Source organism: Dreissena polymorpha, chromosome 3 (genome assembly GCF_020536995.1).
Source record: "Dreissena polymorpha isolate Duluth1 chromosome 3, UMN_Dpol_1.0, whole genome shotgun sequence".
NCBI lineage: Eukaryota > Metazoa > Mollusca > Bivalvia > Myida > Dreissenidae > Dreissena > Dreissena polymorpha.
The window spans coordinates 71,606,415-71,626,620 of NC_068357.1; the positions used below are offsets into that span (position 1 = coordinate 71,606,415).

Below are 20,206 nucleotides of genomic sequence, written 5' to 3' on the forward strand. Positions count from 1 at the left end.
TACATATTTAACCCTCTACCACTTAGATACATATTTTACCCTATACCACTTAGATAAGTATTTAACCCTTTACCACTCAGATACGTATTTAACCCTTTACCACTTAGATACATATTAAACCCTTTACCACTCAGATATGTATTAAACCCTTTACCACTTAGATACATATTTTACCCTTTAACACTTAGATATGTATTTAACCCTTTACCACTTAGATACATATTTAACCCTTTACCAACAGATACATATTTAACCCTTTACCACTTAGATACATATTTAACCCTCTACCACTTAGATACATATTCAACCCTATACCACTTAGATAAGTATTTAACCCTTTTAACACTTACATATGTATTTAACCTTTTACCACTTAGATACATATTTAACCCTTAAACACTAAGATATGTATTTAACCCTTTACCACTTAGATACATATTTAACCTTTTACCACTTATATATGTATTAACCATTTACCACTTAGATATGTATTTTACCATATACCACTTAGATAAGTATTTAACCCTTTAAAACTTAGATAGATATTTTGACGCATTTATAGTTCCTTAGAAAGTAACATTTAATTAAAGACCTTTCTAACTTGAATCAAGTTCAAAAGGCTTCATTTCCTACCTTTAGATACTGATGAGCAGCAATCAGCATAAAACCTGAACAGACTGTGAGTTACTCGCAGGGTGTTCTGGTTTTATGCTGTTTCACATAGCAATTTTCACTTTGCTTCTGAGTATCAAAATTATATTCCAATTGTAAAAAAATGATTCACTTAAGAATTATATTTTATAACTCACACAGGCAAGCCCATACATACAATAAGTTCAAGTGCCATTCCAACTATATTTATGCCATAGCTCTAGTTCAATGTGTGCAGGTCATGTACAATTCATCAAGCACAGATTTCCAGCAAATAAAGTATTGAATTAATATTTAATTTAGCTTGTTTCTGATCTCAACAATTTCTAAAAATTGTTTCCAATACTTCGACAAAATCTTAAGTTGTGAACAAGCTGCATGACTTATTACTAAAGCAGAACTATTGTGTTAACAAGGCAAATGTTGATGACGCACAACGAGCGAAGAACAAAAGGTGATCACAAAAGCTCACCATTGAGTATGTTGTGCTCAGGTGAGCTAAAAATAATTGTAGTGTATTAATTAAAGACTTGTTCTAATTTTTCCTGAACATTTATCAAGTGCCTTGAAAAATCGCTTTAATGCAATTCAATAAATAAAATCAACATTGCAATGTACTAAATAAGGTACTATTTCCAACCATCACAATTAAACTTTGTAGAGAAATATTTGCTATTTAAAATGTTACTTCCAATAACACAAATAAAAGCCAAATTAAATATGCAAAACAATAGTCAAATCACAATACAAATGATAAAACCTCATGCAGCTTAAAACAAAAAAAAACAAAAACACACAGAAAGCTTGAAAAATGCATGGCTTCTGAATTTGTTTGTATGAAGCCATTTTTTGTTAAACAGCACGTTTATCATTTTGCAAACCAAACTTAACCATATTGGAGTTGATTTTTTATGCTTAATGCATACACATGTTTTCTGAAATGCCAAGTAAAAGTTTAACAATTTAGCCTTTTACGATGGATCATTCCCTTTATCTTAAAATCTTTTCCAAAAGATTATTTTTTGTAATTGACAAATATTTCATATACATTTGTTACTCAGAAGTTAATTTTGACTTTTCATATATAAATTTCTATTTGTCTTTTCCAGATCTATGACAACGAAACTGAACAAGCTGCGGTCTAAAATTTTTCAAACCTGCCAAAATATTAAATATATCCATTTCTTTCCTATTTGCACCATGAATAACAAGAACACCGCATAACGAGTGCCAGGCTTGGCTGCGAAAGCTTGTCAGAATTTGTTTTTAAGAGGTCACAGTGACCTTGACCTTTGACCTAGTGACCCAACAAGAGATGTGTTTGTCAGAAACACAATGCCCCCTACTGCCCCACTTTGAAATAAAATTTATATTTATCATTTGGCAGGTATAGACATCATCTCCCTTTAAAGCTTTATTACTTCTCTTGGATTTTGTCCAATCCAACTGGGGGTGGGGGGGGGGGGTGGGGGGTTGAGGATCTGTAGACAGTCAAAAATGACCAAGTCAGACATCACTGACAACCAAGGCCTGTAGTTTATCAAAGAGATCATAGCCAGAGTTCATCATGTATGTATGGACATAAGTCCACTGGTATTTAATGAAAACTAGCATTCACAAATTAGAACAGGTAAGAAATGATAATTATATCAAGAGATGTGTTCGTCAGAAACACAATGCCCCCTATTGCGCTGCTTTGAAATAAAATTGCTATTTATCATTTGGCAGGGGGGAGAAGGGCTCACAGTCAATTATGACCATGTCAGACATCACTGACAACCAAGGCCTGTGGTTTTAAAGAGATCATAGCCAGAGTTTTTTTTTTCTTTTTCATAAAATGGCTATGTTCAATATTGAATAATTCTCTCCCTTTTTAAAGCTTATTACTTCCCTTAAATTTGTATTTTTTACCGTAGACCGTAAAGGATGACCTTGAGCTTTAACCACAATGTGTTTGTCAGAAACACAATGCCGCCTACTGCACCGCTTTGATTTATTTAACAAAAATATATACGTGGGCAGGTCAGATAACTATGTCCATTTAAAGCTTATTACTTCCCTTTACTTTGTTTTTTCGACCCTAGACCTTGAAGGATGATGCTCACCTTGAAATTTTACCACTCAAAATGTGCAGCTTCATGAGATACACATGCATGCCAAATATCAAGGTGCTATCTTCAATATTTAAAAAGTTATGGCCAATGTTTTAGCACGACGCCTATGGCGGACGGCGGACAACGAGCTGGCTATGACAATAGCTCGGGTTTTCTCCGAAAACAGCCTCGCTAAAAATCAGGTGAAGAAATATGAATTGTTATGAATATTTAAATTATTGCCGATAGATAAACAAACGTTTGATAAACGTTACACAGAAATAAACTTATATTAAAATTAAATTATCCTTAAAGCTATATATGTTGCAAAAGAGAGAAAGAACAACATGCAAAAACAGCATAACAATGATGCGTTTTATCAAACGTGCATAAGAACACAAAGAAAAATAAAGGTAAAAGCACACTGTAAACACAGAATGCAATAAGTACAATAATACATGCCTAAGTACAGATATTTGTCTGAAATCAAAATTATAATAGTGTAAAAAACAAGTCACATTTAAAGCTACCTTTAAAAGTATGTGTCATATGTTATGACAAATGTAGGCAAGGTCATGTATAAAAATATATGCCCAGACATCATATCCAGTAAGTTTGGTGAAGTTTCTCAGAAAATTCAATTACAGTCAATCTTGTATTAAGAGACCACTCAAGGGAGTAATCAAAAGTGGTCTCTTAATAAAATGGTCTTTAAATAAAAAAGGCCATTCTGGAAGAATGCTTACCCTCAATTTTTATCTATATGAAGGATAATCTCTTTTGTCAACAATGATTTTAACTTTTATAATAAAATGAATATAAACACAATACATAAACAATATTTTACTTATAATGTGTTTTATTTTTTCACTTATTATAAATTATCATATATTATAAATGAATTGTGTGTACATATTTATTTGCAAAAACAACATAGACAAGGAAATGCTTTTCGCGTTTTTTTTCACCTGACACATAATTTTCCACGTCTTTAAGCACCTCGGCTTTACGCTTAAGAATGTTCTGAATTTGAGTTTCACCGACTCCAAACTCATCTGCAATTTTACGTGCACTTTTACTCTTTGACAATTCCAAAACCCGAATTTTCTCCTTCAACGTTAACACTTTTCGTTTTGACATTTTAATTTCTGCATGTACGCTTAAGGAAATCTGACTCGTTTATGATACATAATGAGCTGAAAAAATTAAAACACGTCAATTGAAAACAAACAAACAGACTTGATTGGAAAATTTATTAAGTAAATAACAATGTGATTGGCTAACAAATATCTACTAATTAGCATAATTACAAATTGGTAATGTACGGATTTCGACAGATGTTGCCGATTAATAGTTTATTTTCCGCACTTCTCAGAAATGTTTGTCGCGTACAGTGCATTGTTTCTGCACCTGTTATCTATACTCGAGAAAAATAGGCATTGTCTCTTAACATTCCACATAGTAAACTTTTTAAGCTGTAGACTGTGCGTAAAACGTTCCTCTATTATTGAACTCAATAAATTGATATGCAGTCTACAACAATAACGGTCAGAACCGGTCAACGAGACAAAGCATAATCATCATGGTTGGTGTGAAAACAAAGCAGCGGTGTAACAGTACATCTTATCGGCTTAGATAAACAATTAACACGGATTTGTCCCTGAAAGATCAATACATTAACCACTTTTACCTCCTAGTGGTCGCTTAATTCAAGATTTGGACATCAAAATACATAGAAATCAGCGGTCGCTGGTCGCGTAAGACAAAAGTCGCTGAATACAATATCATTATATAGCCAAAAAGCTCCGTGGGATTTCAAAATGGTCGCATAAGACAAAGGTCGCTTAATACAAGTGGTCGCATCCACAAGATTGACTGTAGTTGAGAGAGCTGAAACTGTGTTTTTGTTATAAACCAAAGGGAATTACTGCATGATTTGGCTGGTTATCAATCTAAGCGTCCATTTTATTTCAAAAAACATTTCCAGAAAATTAGGTGAAGATTTTATGAAAACTTTATGAGTAAGAGAACAGAAACGGCGAATTTAGCATTTTCTGTATAAAGAAACCTGAAGAGTACAAATCGCTGGTAATCAAACAAGGCCTCCATTTTATGTCAACTAAATTTCCAGAAAGTTTGTTTTTGTTAGAAGTAAATGCTAGCAAAGTTTTGTCTTTGGTAGAAATTATTACAAAATATGGCATGATGGAAATCTAAAGCCCTCTGTCATGATACTTAAACAAACAAGAATTTAAACAACATTTTTTACAGGCACAAATAATTTGCCTCTGTTACGAAAAAGAAAGAGCGAGCAGTAATTTATAATTATTTTTTAATGTCTGTAAAATGTTAACATCCAAACCTCTATTCGGCAGTTAAAATACAGCAACCATTAAATTTTATACTTCTTCATTAACATCATTAAAATGTTCAGACTCACCTGAGTCATCATACACATTCTTTTTCATGTAAGATAGAATTTTAGAGGCATCCTTCTTCGTTGACACAGATTTTGACCTTGAACCTGACCCTGGCCTTTGACCCGACCCAGGTCTGACCCCTGACGAAGGTCGTTCTCGTTTGGCAATAATTGGGATCTCCCCAGACATACGCATTATGTCTTCTTCCGTCATTTTGGAGAGTTCTGGACCGTCGAGTTGCGTGGTTGGTATTTCGGAAGAGACGGGGAGAGCTGTGGAGGGGGTACGGACAGGGGGCTTGCTGAAAGACACAGTGCGCTCCCCTAGCGGAGGAGGGGACAGCTGACTCTGGCCATCATCAAGAGGGGTCGGGCTGATACTCTGAAGATCTTCAGAAGAAAACAATTACAAATTTAAAATATTTTTGTTTACCTATATTCGGAACAACAACAAAAAAACTCTTTTGAATCAGCACAGCATAAGCAACTAGAGACATTAAACTCTTAACTGAAACAATATCGAGCAGTCCAAATAATATATATCAATATATAGAATTTAACGTTACATTCTTCGAAAAGGCTGTGCCACACATATATAAGTTTATTAGAAAAGCCATAAATACATATATGTCATGCTGACCTTGTGTTGATGATAATAAAAATGTTGTTAATTTCATGATTACAAACATTATGCATGATAATTATTGACCATAATCATTTTTTATATTAAAAAATTCAGAATACAAGTACATGTACATTACAAACATTCTAATAATAATTATTTGCACCATGACTTTGTGTTTCTATAACAAGATGAAGTCTTGGATCTTTAATGTTCTTTGTCAAGATTAGAAGCATGGTAAAATTATCAAAATGGGCAATGGTAACCTGACACGGCAGATGTATCACAGAATAACTATAATTGGAACTGTTCAATTGTTTCACAACAATTTTGTGAGCTAAACGCTCTCAGAAAACAAGGCTTTATGCATTTTCATAAGTGTCATCCCTGATGAGTCTGTAGAAAACGTTGCACAGATAATCATGTGCAGTTTGCAAAGAAAAATAAGGCACTACATTTCCCACTTTTATGGAATTTTTCGTCTAGAAGAAATGTCTTCTAAACAAAAATTCAGTCTAGGCAGTAAGTGTTTCACAGATAAGCAACTCTGGACTGCACTGGCCAATCTGGGCCAACCCTTCAAGCACATGCATTTATCTCACATTTGCCAGAGCTTTCCTCACATATAGCTAGCAGCAAAGGTGGCCTCATACATGTAAATGAGGCAAGTTCTGGGAAAACTGGACTTATGCATGTGCGTAAAGTGTTGTCTCAGATTAGCCTGTGCAGTCTGCTATTTGGTATGGTATTTTCTGTTGAAATGAAGATCTTTTCTTAGTGAAAATCAAGTTTAAGTGGAAAGTGTTGTTTCAGATTAGCCTATGCAGTCTGCTATTTGGTATGGTATTTTCTGTTGAAATGAAGATCTTTTCTTAGTGAAAATCAAGTTTAAGTGGAAAGTGTTGTTTCAGATTAGCCTGTGCAGTCTGCTATTTGGTATGGTATTTTCTGTTGAAATGAAGATCTTTTTTTAGTGAAAATCAAGTTTAAGTGGAAAGTGTTGTTTCAGATTAGCCTGTGCAGTCTGCTATTTGGTATGGTATTTTCTGTTGAAATGAAGATCTTTTCTTAGTGAAAATCAAGTTTAAGTGGAAAGTGTTGTTTCAGATTAGCCTGTGCAGTCTGCTATTTGGTATGGTATTTTCTGTTGAAATGAAGATCTTTTCTTAGTGAAAATCAAGTTTAAGTGGAAAGTGTTGTTTCAGATTAACCTGTGCAGTCTGCTATTTGGTATGGTATTTTCTGTTGAAATGAAGATCTTTTCTTAGTGAAAATCAAGTTTAAGTGGAAAGTGTTGTTTCAGATTAGCCTGTGCAGTCTGCTATTTGGTATGGTATTTTCTGTTGAAATGAAGATCTTTTCTTAGTGAAAATCAAGTTTAAGTGGAAAGTGTTGTTTCAGATTAGCCTGTGCAGTCTGCTATTTGGTATGGTATTTTCTGTTGAAATGAAGATCTCTTCTTAGTGAAAATCAAGTTTAAGTGGAAAGTGTTGTTTCAGATTAGCCTGTGCAGTCTGCTATTTGGTATGGTATTTTCTGTTGAAATGAAGATCTTTTCTTAGTGAAAATCAAGTTTAAGTGGAAAGTGTTGTTTCAGATTAGCCTGTGCAGTCTGCTATTTGGTATGGTATTTTCTGTTGAAATGAAGATCTTTTCTTAGTGAAAATCAAGTTTAAGTGGAAAGTGTTGTTTCAGATTAACCTGTGCAGTCTGCTATTTGGTATGGTATTTTCTGTTGAAATGAAGATCTTTTCTTAGTGAAAATCAAGTTTAAGTGGAAAGTGTTGTTTCAGATTAGCCTGTGCAGTCTGCTATTTGGTATGGTATTTTCTGTTGAAATGAAGATCTTTTCTTAGTGAAAATCAAGTTTAAGTGGAAAGTGTTGTTTCAGATTAGCCTGTGCAGTCTGCTATTTGGTATGGTATTTTCTGTTGAAATGAAGATCTCTTCTTAGTGAAAATCAAGTTTAAGTGGAAAGTGTTGTTTCAGATTAGCCTGTGCAGTCTGCTATTTGGTATGGTATTTTCTGTTGAAATGAAGATCTTTTCTTAGTGAAAATCAAGTTTAAGTGGAAAGTGTTGTTTCAGATTAGCCTGTGCAGTCTGCTATTTGGTATGGTATTTTCTGTTGAAATGAAGATCTTTTCTTAGTGAAAATCAAGTTTAAGTGGAAAGTGTTGTTTCAGATTAGCCTGCGCAGACTGGAATGAGGCTGAACTGAGACATCTAAAGAGTGCATGCAGTCATCCCCACCTGGTCTCACGTCCTGGTCCATGTCTGGCCCCATCAGCCCCTCGAGCTCCGCCAGCACCTCGTCCTCCTGGACCTCTGACAAAGACTCGGGCTCAGACACTGTGGACTGGGCACGCTCTACGGGCCTTGGTCTGTGAAGCCTGCAGGGGACCGATATAACACTTGTGTGAGACCTTATATGTTTATTATTATTGATTATAGCAATAACTCAATGTGGCAGAAATATTGGCCCAGTATCATGAATGTTCTCAATTATTTCAGCTCAGCTCTGAAGACGGGATGTGAGTTTAACAATTACAAGTCTCAGCTGTAAGAACATGTACCGGTACATATTCCTTCTCAACTAAGGGCTAAGTAAACTCAAAACTAAACAAAATATTCAGTGAACACCAAATTTAGCATGATGGTCAAACTCACATAAAATAAAAACGGGCTGTGCTCTGTGAAGTGTTCTCCCAGATTAGCCTGTGCAGTCCACACAGGCTAATCAGGGACAAAACTTTCTGATAAACTTGATTTTTGCTATGAAGAGACATTCTTAATCACAATATATATCGTTAAAGCAGAAAGTGTAGTCCCTGATTAGCCTGGGACTGATCTTTACACACATGCATAAAAAACCCTTTTCACAGAGCACCACCTAAATATAAAAAACCCTCAGTATATTGACTTCAGTATGTTTGTGATACAAGGCTAGTATGTTCTTAAAATGCAGGAAAATAAAATGTCATCCACTTTACAATATTTTGTTAATCAGGTCACATTAGACAGCTTTCAACACTAAGCAACTGTCAACTTACTTTTCAACCGAAAGAAGTGGTGTCTCCTCCAAGTCCTTATGTTGTTTGGCTTTGATGATGTTCTGTCGTCGCTGGTAGTCCCGTTTGAACATTGTGGTACGGAAGCTGGTTCCCACTGCCGGCAAAGAGACTCCAGTAGGGGGACGGGGAGCCAGTATGGTCTACAGAAATGGAAGAAAGAATGTCTTTACAGGACCAGGGGCCATATTCATTAAATAATTCATAGACTTAAGTCTCTTTTAAAGAATATTCTTAAAATTGCAATATTCAAGAATTGCTTTAATTTTGAGTAAAACCTCGCATTTACCACCTCTATCTACATCATTCTTCATGTAGAACATTTCCTTTATAACTTAATCACCAATGGTAGCCTGCATATATTCAAATGCTGGACATGCCGGTATTTTTCTTGGTTCTAAATCAATTCTTTATTCCGATGTCTAAGAAGGGGTTGATAAATACGGGCCCAGATTAAACCAGTTTTTGCACTAACTGTTCCAATACGGTGGCATCAGTTTTATTCTGTTTATTGTGTTGTGTCACTTGTCATAAATAAAAGACATAATTCTCCTCCTGTTGGTGAAGCTAAAGTTTCATTTTTTACATTGGTATTTCCTACAGTGGGCAAAATATAAAACTATAAAGGAAATACTGAAGCAAATTAGCAATTCATTTTACAATTTTAGTTTTAAAGTACAATGCAGCCCTAAGTTTGGGCACAAAATCTTGACATCATATTTGATTTTTATTTCTTAAAACACCACTCAAACTATAAATACTGCGATAGTAAGCTCCTTGAAACCTTATTTGGAGACGGAGTGCTCGGCTGGCTAAGGCTTTCCTTTTGTCCGTTGACCTCTGATCCGATTTTCGGCTGGTTACGCTGGGCGTTTGAATTCACCATGCGTAACACCTGGGAGTTGGCAGGACGATCAATGAGGCGTGCCATCAGCATCTCCGCCTTGCTTTGTGGGTCACCATTTCTATGCCGTATCTTCATCTCTTCCACAGTCACTGCTCTAGACTTTTCAGAGACATTCCCAGAGAAATGCACTGCCTAAAAGTGAAGTAAACACAGGTTAAAACAATGAACACTCCTCCCATTTTCCTGGCAACCACTTCAAAGAGTGTAATCATGTAAGAATCAAAAGGAAATCAAGATTGCAATGTTCATGCCAAAAACAGGTTGTTTTTGCCCAATTATACCTTGTTTTCCTGTTATTTAAATTCAAAATGCCATCCACTGTCCTGCCATATCAGAAAGAAAGTGATAAGCATTTATTTGATTTTGATCTTGACATTTTTCGGTGCACATTTACTTATTTGAAACACAATTCCCCCCCTTATTGCGCCGCTTTGAAATAAAATTTCAATTTATCATTTGGCAGGTTTAGAAATTATCTCCCCTTTAAAGCTTATAACTTCCCTTGGATTGTACTTCTTGAATTTCGACCTTGAAGGATTACATTGACATTGACCTTTCACCACTCAAAATGTGCAGCTTTATGAGATGCACATGCATGCCAAATATCAAATTGCTATCTTCAATATTGCAAAAGTTATGGCCAATGTTTTCTGACGGACACACAGACAGACAGACAAACAGACTGACAGTTCAACTGCTATATGCCACCCTACCGGGGGTATAAAAAAGTAAAAATGACTGATTTGCCATAAAAATTACAATATTGATTTCCTTGTAAACATTATCCAACTGCAATAAAAAAAAGAATGTTTGCTCTGCCTTTTTACAGCTGAAATAAAAACTGGTGATTGACTTACTCGATCCCTGACTGACCAGCTGCACCCAATCAAGTGGCTAATGACTGCAAGCCACCAAGTGGCTTCATATCCCTGACTGACCAGCTGCACCCAGTCAAGTGGACAATGACTGCAAGTGACCAAGTGGCTACATATCCCTGACTTACCAGCTGTACCCAGTCAAGTGGCCAATTACTGCAAGCGACCAAGTGGCTACATATCCATGACGACCAGCTGCACCCAGTCAAGTGGCCAATGACTGCAAGCCACCAAGTGGCTACATATCACTGACTGACCAGCTGAACCCAGTTAAGTGACCAATGACTGCAAGCCACCAAGTGGCTCCATATCCCTGACTGACCAGCTGAACCCAGTCAAGTGGCCAATGACTGCAAGCCACCAAGTGGCTACATATCCCTGACTGACCAGCTGAACCCAGTCAAGTGGCCAATAACTGCAAGCCACCAAGTGGCTACATTACTCTGACTGACCAGCTTCATCCAGTCAAGTGGCCAATGACTGCAAGCGACCAAGTGGCTACATATCCCTGACTGACCAGCTTTACCGAGTCAAGTGGTCAATGACTGCAAGCGACCAAGTGGCTACATAAAGTTCCCTCCAGCCTAAATATTTTCTTCATTAAAGTCTGTTAAATATCCAAAATGCTCAGAATTCTGACATAATTATTACCTTACATTTGGTTGAAGACAATTTTGAGCCAGAGAGATTCCTGAAGCTCAGCATCTTTCTTTTATATTACTTTTAAAGTATATAGATATTACAATCAACAGACATAATAATTATAGCTCAATAAACAAGTAGAACAAGTCATAAGCATCATCATCATTGCAAAATAATCTTCAACTTACCAACTGCTTACTTATAAATGAGTCACTTATTGAATTAAAGTTTGCTTGTTTTTAAGAAAAAACACTGTTGAGGTTTATTCAGAATAAATATTACCATCAAAACTAAAGAAAATCAATATTAAATGTGTGGTTTTCTTTATAAATGTTTGTTATGCCCAAGAGAACATTGTTCAAAACTCCCTGCAAAGATTCACATAATTGTGTCCAAAAGAAAGCAAACCATATCTTAATTTGATATTCATTTGGCAATGAAATGTAACATAAAGGCTACCAATGACCTACTGTAACAGTCACAAATACGCCACAAAAAATGTGAAGTATACTGATGAGAGTTATTTGATTGACAGAAGATTTATATAAGAAATGATAGATAAAAAGCAGCGAAATCATATACCTTATTCTTCACATACATTTGGTCTGTTGTCTTGGAACAACAATTTCCGCTTTTACGCAAATTTTCGTTTACAGGAAGCCTCTTCAAAACAAAAATCCAGTCTAGGCAGAAAGTGTCATGCACAGTTTTCCAAGAGACCAGCACAACTGTATTAATTGTTTTCCTTTCAAATAAGCTTTCAACAAAAACTGTTGTGAAAATAGGTCTGCCCCCGTTATGTCAAACTTGAACTTCAAGTACAGAACAAGAACAGTAAAAAAAGTAGTAGACACATTTTCTAAAACTATAATGTTCATAAGTTTTGCTATGATCACATGCAATGTACATGTATATGCTACAATGTGACACGTTACAATAATGATTATTAAAAACTAAAAGCAAAACAAAGAATTAAATTTCATTCTATTTATAAGCAATGGTTTAGATAGTTAGAGCTCAGTAGTCATTCTTAAGGCAATTATTTGCAAAAAACATGCAATATTACATAAAGAAGTAGTTAAAATGAATCAAATTACCTGTTAAAGTGACTAGTTCACAGATTTGTGTATCTTTGAATAAAAGTGATAACTTATCACAAAATACACTCTTTTAAAGGTCTGGGTAACATTGATATATAAATGATGTTTTAATTAATGTACACATAATGGCACAGAAAAAACCCGGAGACAACAAATAACATGGTAATGCTATGAAACAGGTCAGATTATTCATTCTTATGTTATCTAAGATTAGTTCGAAAATGGTTCCGGTCTGTTAAAAAACATAGCCGCAAGGGGGCAGGGCATTTTTCCTAATATTGCTATAATAAAACCTCAAAAAGTCACATTAAATTCAAATCTTCATGAAACCTGGTCAGAACATTAGTTCGAATGATAGCTAGACTGAGTTCAAAAATGGTCATGGTTCATCAACAAATACGACCATCAGAAGGAGTGGCATTTTTCCTAATATGGCTTTAGTAAAACCTTGTTAACGCTCTAGAAGTCGCATTTTTAGTCCAATCATCAGGAAACTTGGTCAGAATATTAATTGGTCTACTGATATCTGGGCTAAGTTGAAAAATGGTTCTCTTCCGTTGAAATACATGGCCGCAAGGGAGCTGGGCAGTTTTCCTTTTATGGCTATAGTAAAACCTTCTTAACTCTAACTCATTAGTTGATATTTTGGCCATGTTTGAAAATGGTTTCAAAAACATTTCAGAAGTTGCTGACCCTTTGGCCCTCTTGTTTATTATACTGTTTTCTTGATATTCAAAATTAATTATATAAGATTATTCCAAACATTATTTAACTTAATACTTAATCATCATGAAACTTGGTGAATATGTTTGTGGGCATAATATCTTGACCCAGAGTGATAAGCAGCCAAATTGCAGGAAGTTTTTGTATGATGACCCTTTAATTATAATCATTGGTAAAATAGACCTTGTCTGATACCTAACTCAACAAGTTTTAACTGCATATTCTTCAAACTTGGTGACAATGTTTAACCCTTTCCCACTCAGAAGCAAAGTGAAAATGGGTATGTGCAAACAGCATAAAACCAGAACAGCCTGCTAGTAACTCGCAGTCTGTTCATGTTTTATGCTGTTTGCTGCTCACCAGTATCTAAAGGTTGGAAATGAAGCCTTTAAAACTTGAAATTAGTGAGAAAGGTCTTTAATTTAATTAAATTTTGTAAGGGACTTCAAATGCGTCAAAATACATATCTAAGTGGATAAGGGTCAATGGCATAATATCTCATCAAGTTTGATGACCGGACAGATTGCCTGATGCCCTCCTTAATTATCCAAAATCGCCAATTTATTTTTTCTGCTCTCTAATAACTGGATTCTGTAAAATACCTGGAGTTTGCCTAAACCAATCTTGAAGAAACTTTAAATGTAATAATATTAAATAAAGATCTTGCTTTTGCTTGAATTTGGGGCTTGGGTCAAGGTCACTGTTTCAAGCGCTGTATAATTTTGTATTTTGTATATTATCATTTTCCATAAACACAATATTATGTATAGTTTAGTCACAAGTGGTATTTTTTGTAAAAATAATTAACTTTCATTATGGAATCAATGATATTTTTTGGTAATTATACCTTCTGTGAACAGGTCCCTGGAAACACTTGTTACGTTATATTTTGTATTGCTATATAGTTTTCAATCGGTAAAGAACTATCATGCAAGATAAGAAAGGTCTAAAATGTTAATGAACTAAGATTATTTCTTGATACTAGTTATGTACATCCAAATCCATGTCAATATGGTAACATTATTGATTACAAAACAATGCGTTTCTTTAATAGTAACTAAAAAATGTAACTCTTGCAAGACCATTTTTGTTCTGCATGACTTATAAAGATACAATAAAAAGCACCATGCTGGATTTTGATGTCATAAAATATATACATACCTGTGATCGAGTCGATTGAGAGGATACTGAACCTTCGAAAAATTCTGTACCCAACTATGTTGAAGTTAAAACATGTATTTCAATGCAGAGAACAATAGGATGACAGTTGAAAAAACATACCCTAACAATTACCTTAACAAATTACACATACTAAACATAATACACTTAAAGGATGAAAGCAGGAGTTTTCGTGGTCCTTTTGCTGAAGATAGAGTTTGGTGCTGTTTGGTAATTTTTTCAGATAGAAAAGTGAATTAGAAACTTGTGTCACCAGTGTTATTAAGAATATATTTCGATTTAAATAGCATGACTTCATTTTGAAAATATTGTTATTTTAGCGATGAAAGCATCTAGATCACAGATATATAAGAAACACTTGTTAAACAATGTTTATCCGGAGACGGTTTCAATAAGCTCTAACAAGTGAGCTTTGATGCGTTATGATTCTCGGAACTTTCCATTTTGCGTGTCTAACATTTTATTCAACCTGATTTATGAATAGTAACTTACTTACACAGATTTATTGAAATGGCCTTCATATAGGTGTTTTACAATAACTTACCGAATACATAAATTTTTATTAAAATACAATAAAACATTGGGTTGTTGGCTAATATTGTTAGCCCTTTTTATGTAAATGGATTTTTTTTTATTTAAAAAAACAGCATCAAAATTTATGCCAATCAAACTTTGTATGCTACTGTCTCTATTTTCATACACAGTATTTAACCAAACACACAAATGTTACCCATATGATTGCTTAACAAAAATAAAACTCTATTTAACCCTGGTTGTTTGTTCACAACAAAGTTGAAACAAATGAAAAACAAAAAAACCTGCTGCTTCCATCCTTAAACACAACATAAAAATCAACTTATTAGAAACAATGTGACTATGTGATTGTACCAACACTAAAATTAGAAAATCTTTCATTTGCTTAATTTAAAATCCAAACATGCAAAACTTTAAAAACATATCAGAGGTTGGCTAAGAGGTCAACTTGGGCAAAACTTTTGCCAAAAGTAGGCTTGTTTTGCTTTATTTTAAGAGCTAAGAGAAATCCATTTCACCCTAATTTTAAAATGAATTCATTAACAAACATTACCTGAACAGCAAACTCTCATTTAAATTCCAGAATACACAATCTATTTATTTGAATAGTTTAAAATCCGAGCAATCCAATGCAGTATACTGCCTGATAGTTTTCACACATCCTATAGTCTAATAGAGCCAATTAATTAATGCTCTATCGGACAGTACGTGCATGCTTCCGGTAATATAGTATTGATAAATGCCTTTTGAAATGGCCACATGTTGATTGTGTTACAAATTTACAGCTTTAACCCACTAGAAACTGGACTCAACTCGGCAGTCACAGCAAAGGCCTTTGATGTTGACCAACACCATTGAAAGGTGTAAATAACAGCATGCAGGTTTTCAGGTTTAAATGACGTCATTCCGTAACATCACATTGTGATTGTGAAAGACTTGTGTATTTAAATGGTTTTATTCTTGTCTCAACTGGAAATATGATTGCAAGGTACAAAGACGGTTTTATTTAGAAAAAAAATCTAATTATTATTAATTTATAATACTGAAAGATGCCCCCCCCCCCAATTTATTTTTTTAAAATCTTTTTTTAAGTGTTTTTTGTCAAGTGGGTGTGGATATAAATATATTACACACTTTCATGCACACTTGACTGCTTTAAGTGATTTCTTTATTTAGTTGTTTTCTTTTACTTTAATTAAAATAATTGAATGAGCAGCACTCTTAATTTTCATCTTGTATTCAAAGATTGCAAATGGTAAAATAATGTAACTTATTACAAGATACACAAGATAATAAAAAAACGACTTCTCATTGATTTCAGCTCATTTCTCTTTAAATGCCAGTCAAGAGAGAAGAGACTTCTCCCTAAAATTTGACCCTAGGCTGACCCCTTCATATGTGTGTAAAATTGCTACAAGACATACAAATCCAATAGGAACACAAACTTAACTCGCTGAAGGTGGTTATTATCAGAGACATACAAGATTGTTTGACAATTAGAAAGAAATGTACAGCAAACATACTATTGCGTCTAATGTGGTGCTCAATAAATGATAAACATTACAAGGGCTGAAGCTCAATACCTTGGTGGGGTATGGAGCCTTAATAAAGCCCGAGTGTTCTGGCACAAAGAGGTCAGGTTCCCCCAGATCCTGGTTTAGCACTGTAGACTCAGAATACTGGGACTGGCTGGCAAAACTGGCCGCAGAGCCACCTCTAGACATCTTTCTGGAACATATGCATTGGGTTGTATGAAAATGGGTCATATGCCATTATGGCCAGTGTAGCTTGAGACCAGCCTGTGCAGTCACACAGTACGGTCAGGAGTTACTGTGTACGCTTTAGAGACTACGAATTTATAGCCCACAGTGTAGCTCCTCTGCAAGAATTTAATTGACTTAAGTCATTATTTACATTTATCTAGCATCGTATAAACCACTTTACAGTAATTGGACTACCAAGACAGCTGATCATTTTTTTAAATATTTATTAAGCACTGTTAACACTCATAGCCAATGTGATTTCATTCTGATTTCACATTTATTGAACTGAAAATGCAATGCCAAGCATTTGTACTTCTTTACAAATACTATTGCCATTACGAAACAAGTCATGGGAGATCACGGTACACAACTTGTTATTTTCACATTTCCAAACATTTAAATACATAAATTGTTTCATTTCAAACTAACTTAAGCATGTTAAGCGAAGACATGTTTCAGATTGAATTCAAAATTATGTGAAAATTGTATTGCAAACAATTATTAACATCGACAAAATACAATGATTATTTGATAATGCATAATCTCTTACGATAATTGTCGGTTAGCGAATACTCATCTTATGGTATATCGAAATGTAATCAAAACATCAAACTTTTGTTGACATCCGCCATGTTGATTTACATTGACAATACCCACAATTCATTTCAAACAAGTGCGTGATACAAAATATCATGCCTTACTGTAACTGTATTATCATCATCCTTGACTGGTTCCGAGCAGTGTTCTTTTAAATGCTGGCGGTCATTGCATACGTGATGATTTAAAGGGATCTTTTCACGGTTTGGTAAATTGACAAATTTGAAAAAAAGTTGTTTCAGATTCGCAAATTTTCGGTTTAGTTATGATATTTGTGAGGAAACAGTATTACTGAACATTTGCCATGGTCTAATATAGCCATTATATGCATCTTTTGACAATTTAAAAACCTAAAAATTATAAAGCGTTGCAACGCGAAACGATTGAATAATTTGGAGAGGTCTGTTGTTGTCGTTTAAATTTGTGAAACTGCGAAGATTGCTTATATAACGTATAAAATACACATCTTATTTATGCTTGGCAGGATAGCTCAGTTGGCTTATGCGTTTTACTTCAGGATTCCGGGGTTCACTGGTTCGAGCCCTGCTACTGGCTACTTTTTTCCCTTTTGAAAATTTTATTTTTGATTTTTACTGGAGCTTTTAAAATTAAATGTTTACGTTTATCAATATAAAGCATTTAATGACAAACTTCAAAAAATGCCAAAATCTGTGAAAAGGCCCCTCGCCAGTACATAATTAGTACGAGTTCTCTCCCTTACACCACTGTTGTGTTATCATGGTATATTCCCATGAGTTACTCCCCTTTGTTGGAAGTTGGCCATTGAAACTGCGTTTTTCACCAAATTGTTGTATCCACTTGAGAGTTAAATAAACCAGTTCATCATTGACTATCTGGCAGTTATTCCTTACTGGCGTGGTGGCAGCACTGTATACGAACCTACGGTCATCTACAAAACATCTAATCGGAAAGGAACATTGCAAATCATAAACAGATAGAGCAGTAAAAGTCACTGTACTGTGTACATCAAATGTGAACTTGGAACAGTTTAACACCCTCTATTGTGAACTCTGACAGTTTGTGTTTTCGCATTTCACCATGGCCCATACCAACCGTGCCCCTAAACAGTGGCAGTTAACAAGAACTGAAAGTATTACTACCTTTGAGGCATGGCGCCAAAATCTACAATACACATTGTCTCTAGATCCTAATTTTGCAACATTCTTGGTAGATGGAACTACTTGGGGTCGTAAAACAGCAGCTAATCCCCTACGCGGTTTCACAGATGATGGCGGAGAGGGAGGTCGTACTGCTGCTCAAAAAGTGGCGCAACTTGAGCTTATGTTGGGTCAAATAGCCAATTACTGCCCTATTATTGCAAGAAACACTATAGTGCGAAATTCAGTCAGCATTAACAACATATGGCAGTGTATTCGATTACATTTTGGTTTCCAATCTACAGGCGGACATTTTTTAGACCTAGATCAGATCCATTTAGAGCCCAACGAACGTCCTGAGGATCTATACCAGAGGTTGTCTAGCTTTGTGGACGACAACCTTATGAAAGGGGGTGGATTGATAACTCACCACGGCGAAGTCCCAGATCAAGATGAGGAACTGACCCCTACTGTCGAGAATATGATAGTCTTGACATGGTTACGATTGATTCATCCAAATCTACCGGCATTAGTGAAACAAAAGTACGCAACAGATCTTAGATCTAGAACGCTTGCATCCCTTAAACCCGAAATATCGTTGGCGATCTCTAGCCTACTCGATGAAGTTCATTCTCTTGCTGATGCGAAGGTACTCAGGTCATCTTTCCAACGGAAATTACCACCTAAGCGACCAACTTGCCCAATATGCAAGCAAGCAAAAAGACCGAATTTCCAGCATTTTTTGAGTAAGTGTACATACTTACCAGAGGAAGATAGAAAGTACATGAAATCATCTGAAAAAATCCGCTTCACTACATACTCTGACGAAAACGAGGATATTGGTCATGATGATACATTGGACTCTGAAACCCATAGTTTGCAACCAGTTGTAACTCACTGTTCGCGACGCGTCAGCACCAAACAGTCACCAGTCTTGAAAACGTTCTATAGACAGTTTCCCATATTGTTGACATTGGACAGTGGGGCTGAGGTTAGCATGATAAAAAGCTCAGTCGTGCAGTACATTGGAGCTCCGGTGATGAAAACAAACCAGAGCGCGCTCCAGGCTGATGGTGTCACTCCATTACAAATCATTGGGGAGACACATTTCTATGTCTCGAGAGGTGACACTGATCTGAAATTAGAGGCTCTAGTAGTGAATGACTTAGATGTCGATGTTCTAGCGGGGATACCATTTATGTGTACCAATGACATTTCAATTCGACCTGCTAAACATGAAATACTGATCGGCGGCATTGAACATGTTAATTATGGCTCCTCCAAATCTGACTCGCCAAGTAACCGCGTACGACGCACCCAAGCCTTTGTCTTACGAGCTCAGTCTACGTCATCTGTCGTATGGCCAGGTTCCTTCATTGAGTTGAATGTGCCGTCTGATATTGGACCTGAGGACACTGTGGCGATTGAGCCCAAACATGACTCTGGTATTTCCTGGATAAAACCGCAGGTTATCGAATCAGTTGGCGGTTGCATCAGAATCGCCAACGAGACACAGGAACCACAGCGAGTGTTAAGGCATGAACATGTTGGTTTCATAAGGAATACAGAGACAATGAAAGTTGGGGTTCTTACACCCATTACAGGAACACAGCTTAGCCATCAATCAGTTCCCAAATTACACATGTCTAATACAACATGCATCTCAACTGACCCTGATAAAGTGTTGACAGATGAACAACGCATGAAGTTTTTGACATTGGGTGATAAGTATGACGATGTGTTTGCGTCGGATATATCCGGGTACAACGGTGCCGTTGGTGACTTTAAAGCCGTTATCAACATGGGCCCTGTACAACCTCCCCAGCGTAAAGGACGGGTGCCACAATACGCGAAGGACAAGCTTGTCGAACTCCAACAGAAATTTGATGAGTTAGAGAGTCAAGGAGTTTTCA

At 35.7% G+C, this 20,206-nt stretch overlaps 1 protein-coding gene across 1 annotated transcript in view; it reads right to left on the bottom strand.

The window, feature by feature from the left end:
* Positions 1–17,235, bottom strand: part of LOC127874702 (dynein axonemal heavy chain 6-like) — a 279,888-nt gene extending 262,653 nt beyond the window's left edge. Inside the window, 6 exon segments of the mRNA XM_052419240.1 lie at positions 5,185–5,553; positions 8,038–8,177; positions 8,838–8,998; positions 9,640–9,894; positions 16,399–16,543; positions 17,129–17,235. Coding sequence (XP_052275200.1) covers positions 5,185–5,553; positions 8,038–8,177; positions 8,838–8,998; positions 9,640–9,894; positions 16,399–16,539 — 1,066 coding nt within the window. The 5' untranslated portion in view covers positions 16,540–16,543; positions 17,129–17,235.
* Between the last annotated feature and the right edge of the window lie 2,971 nt (positions 17,236–20,206).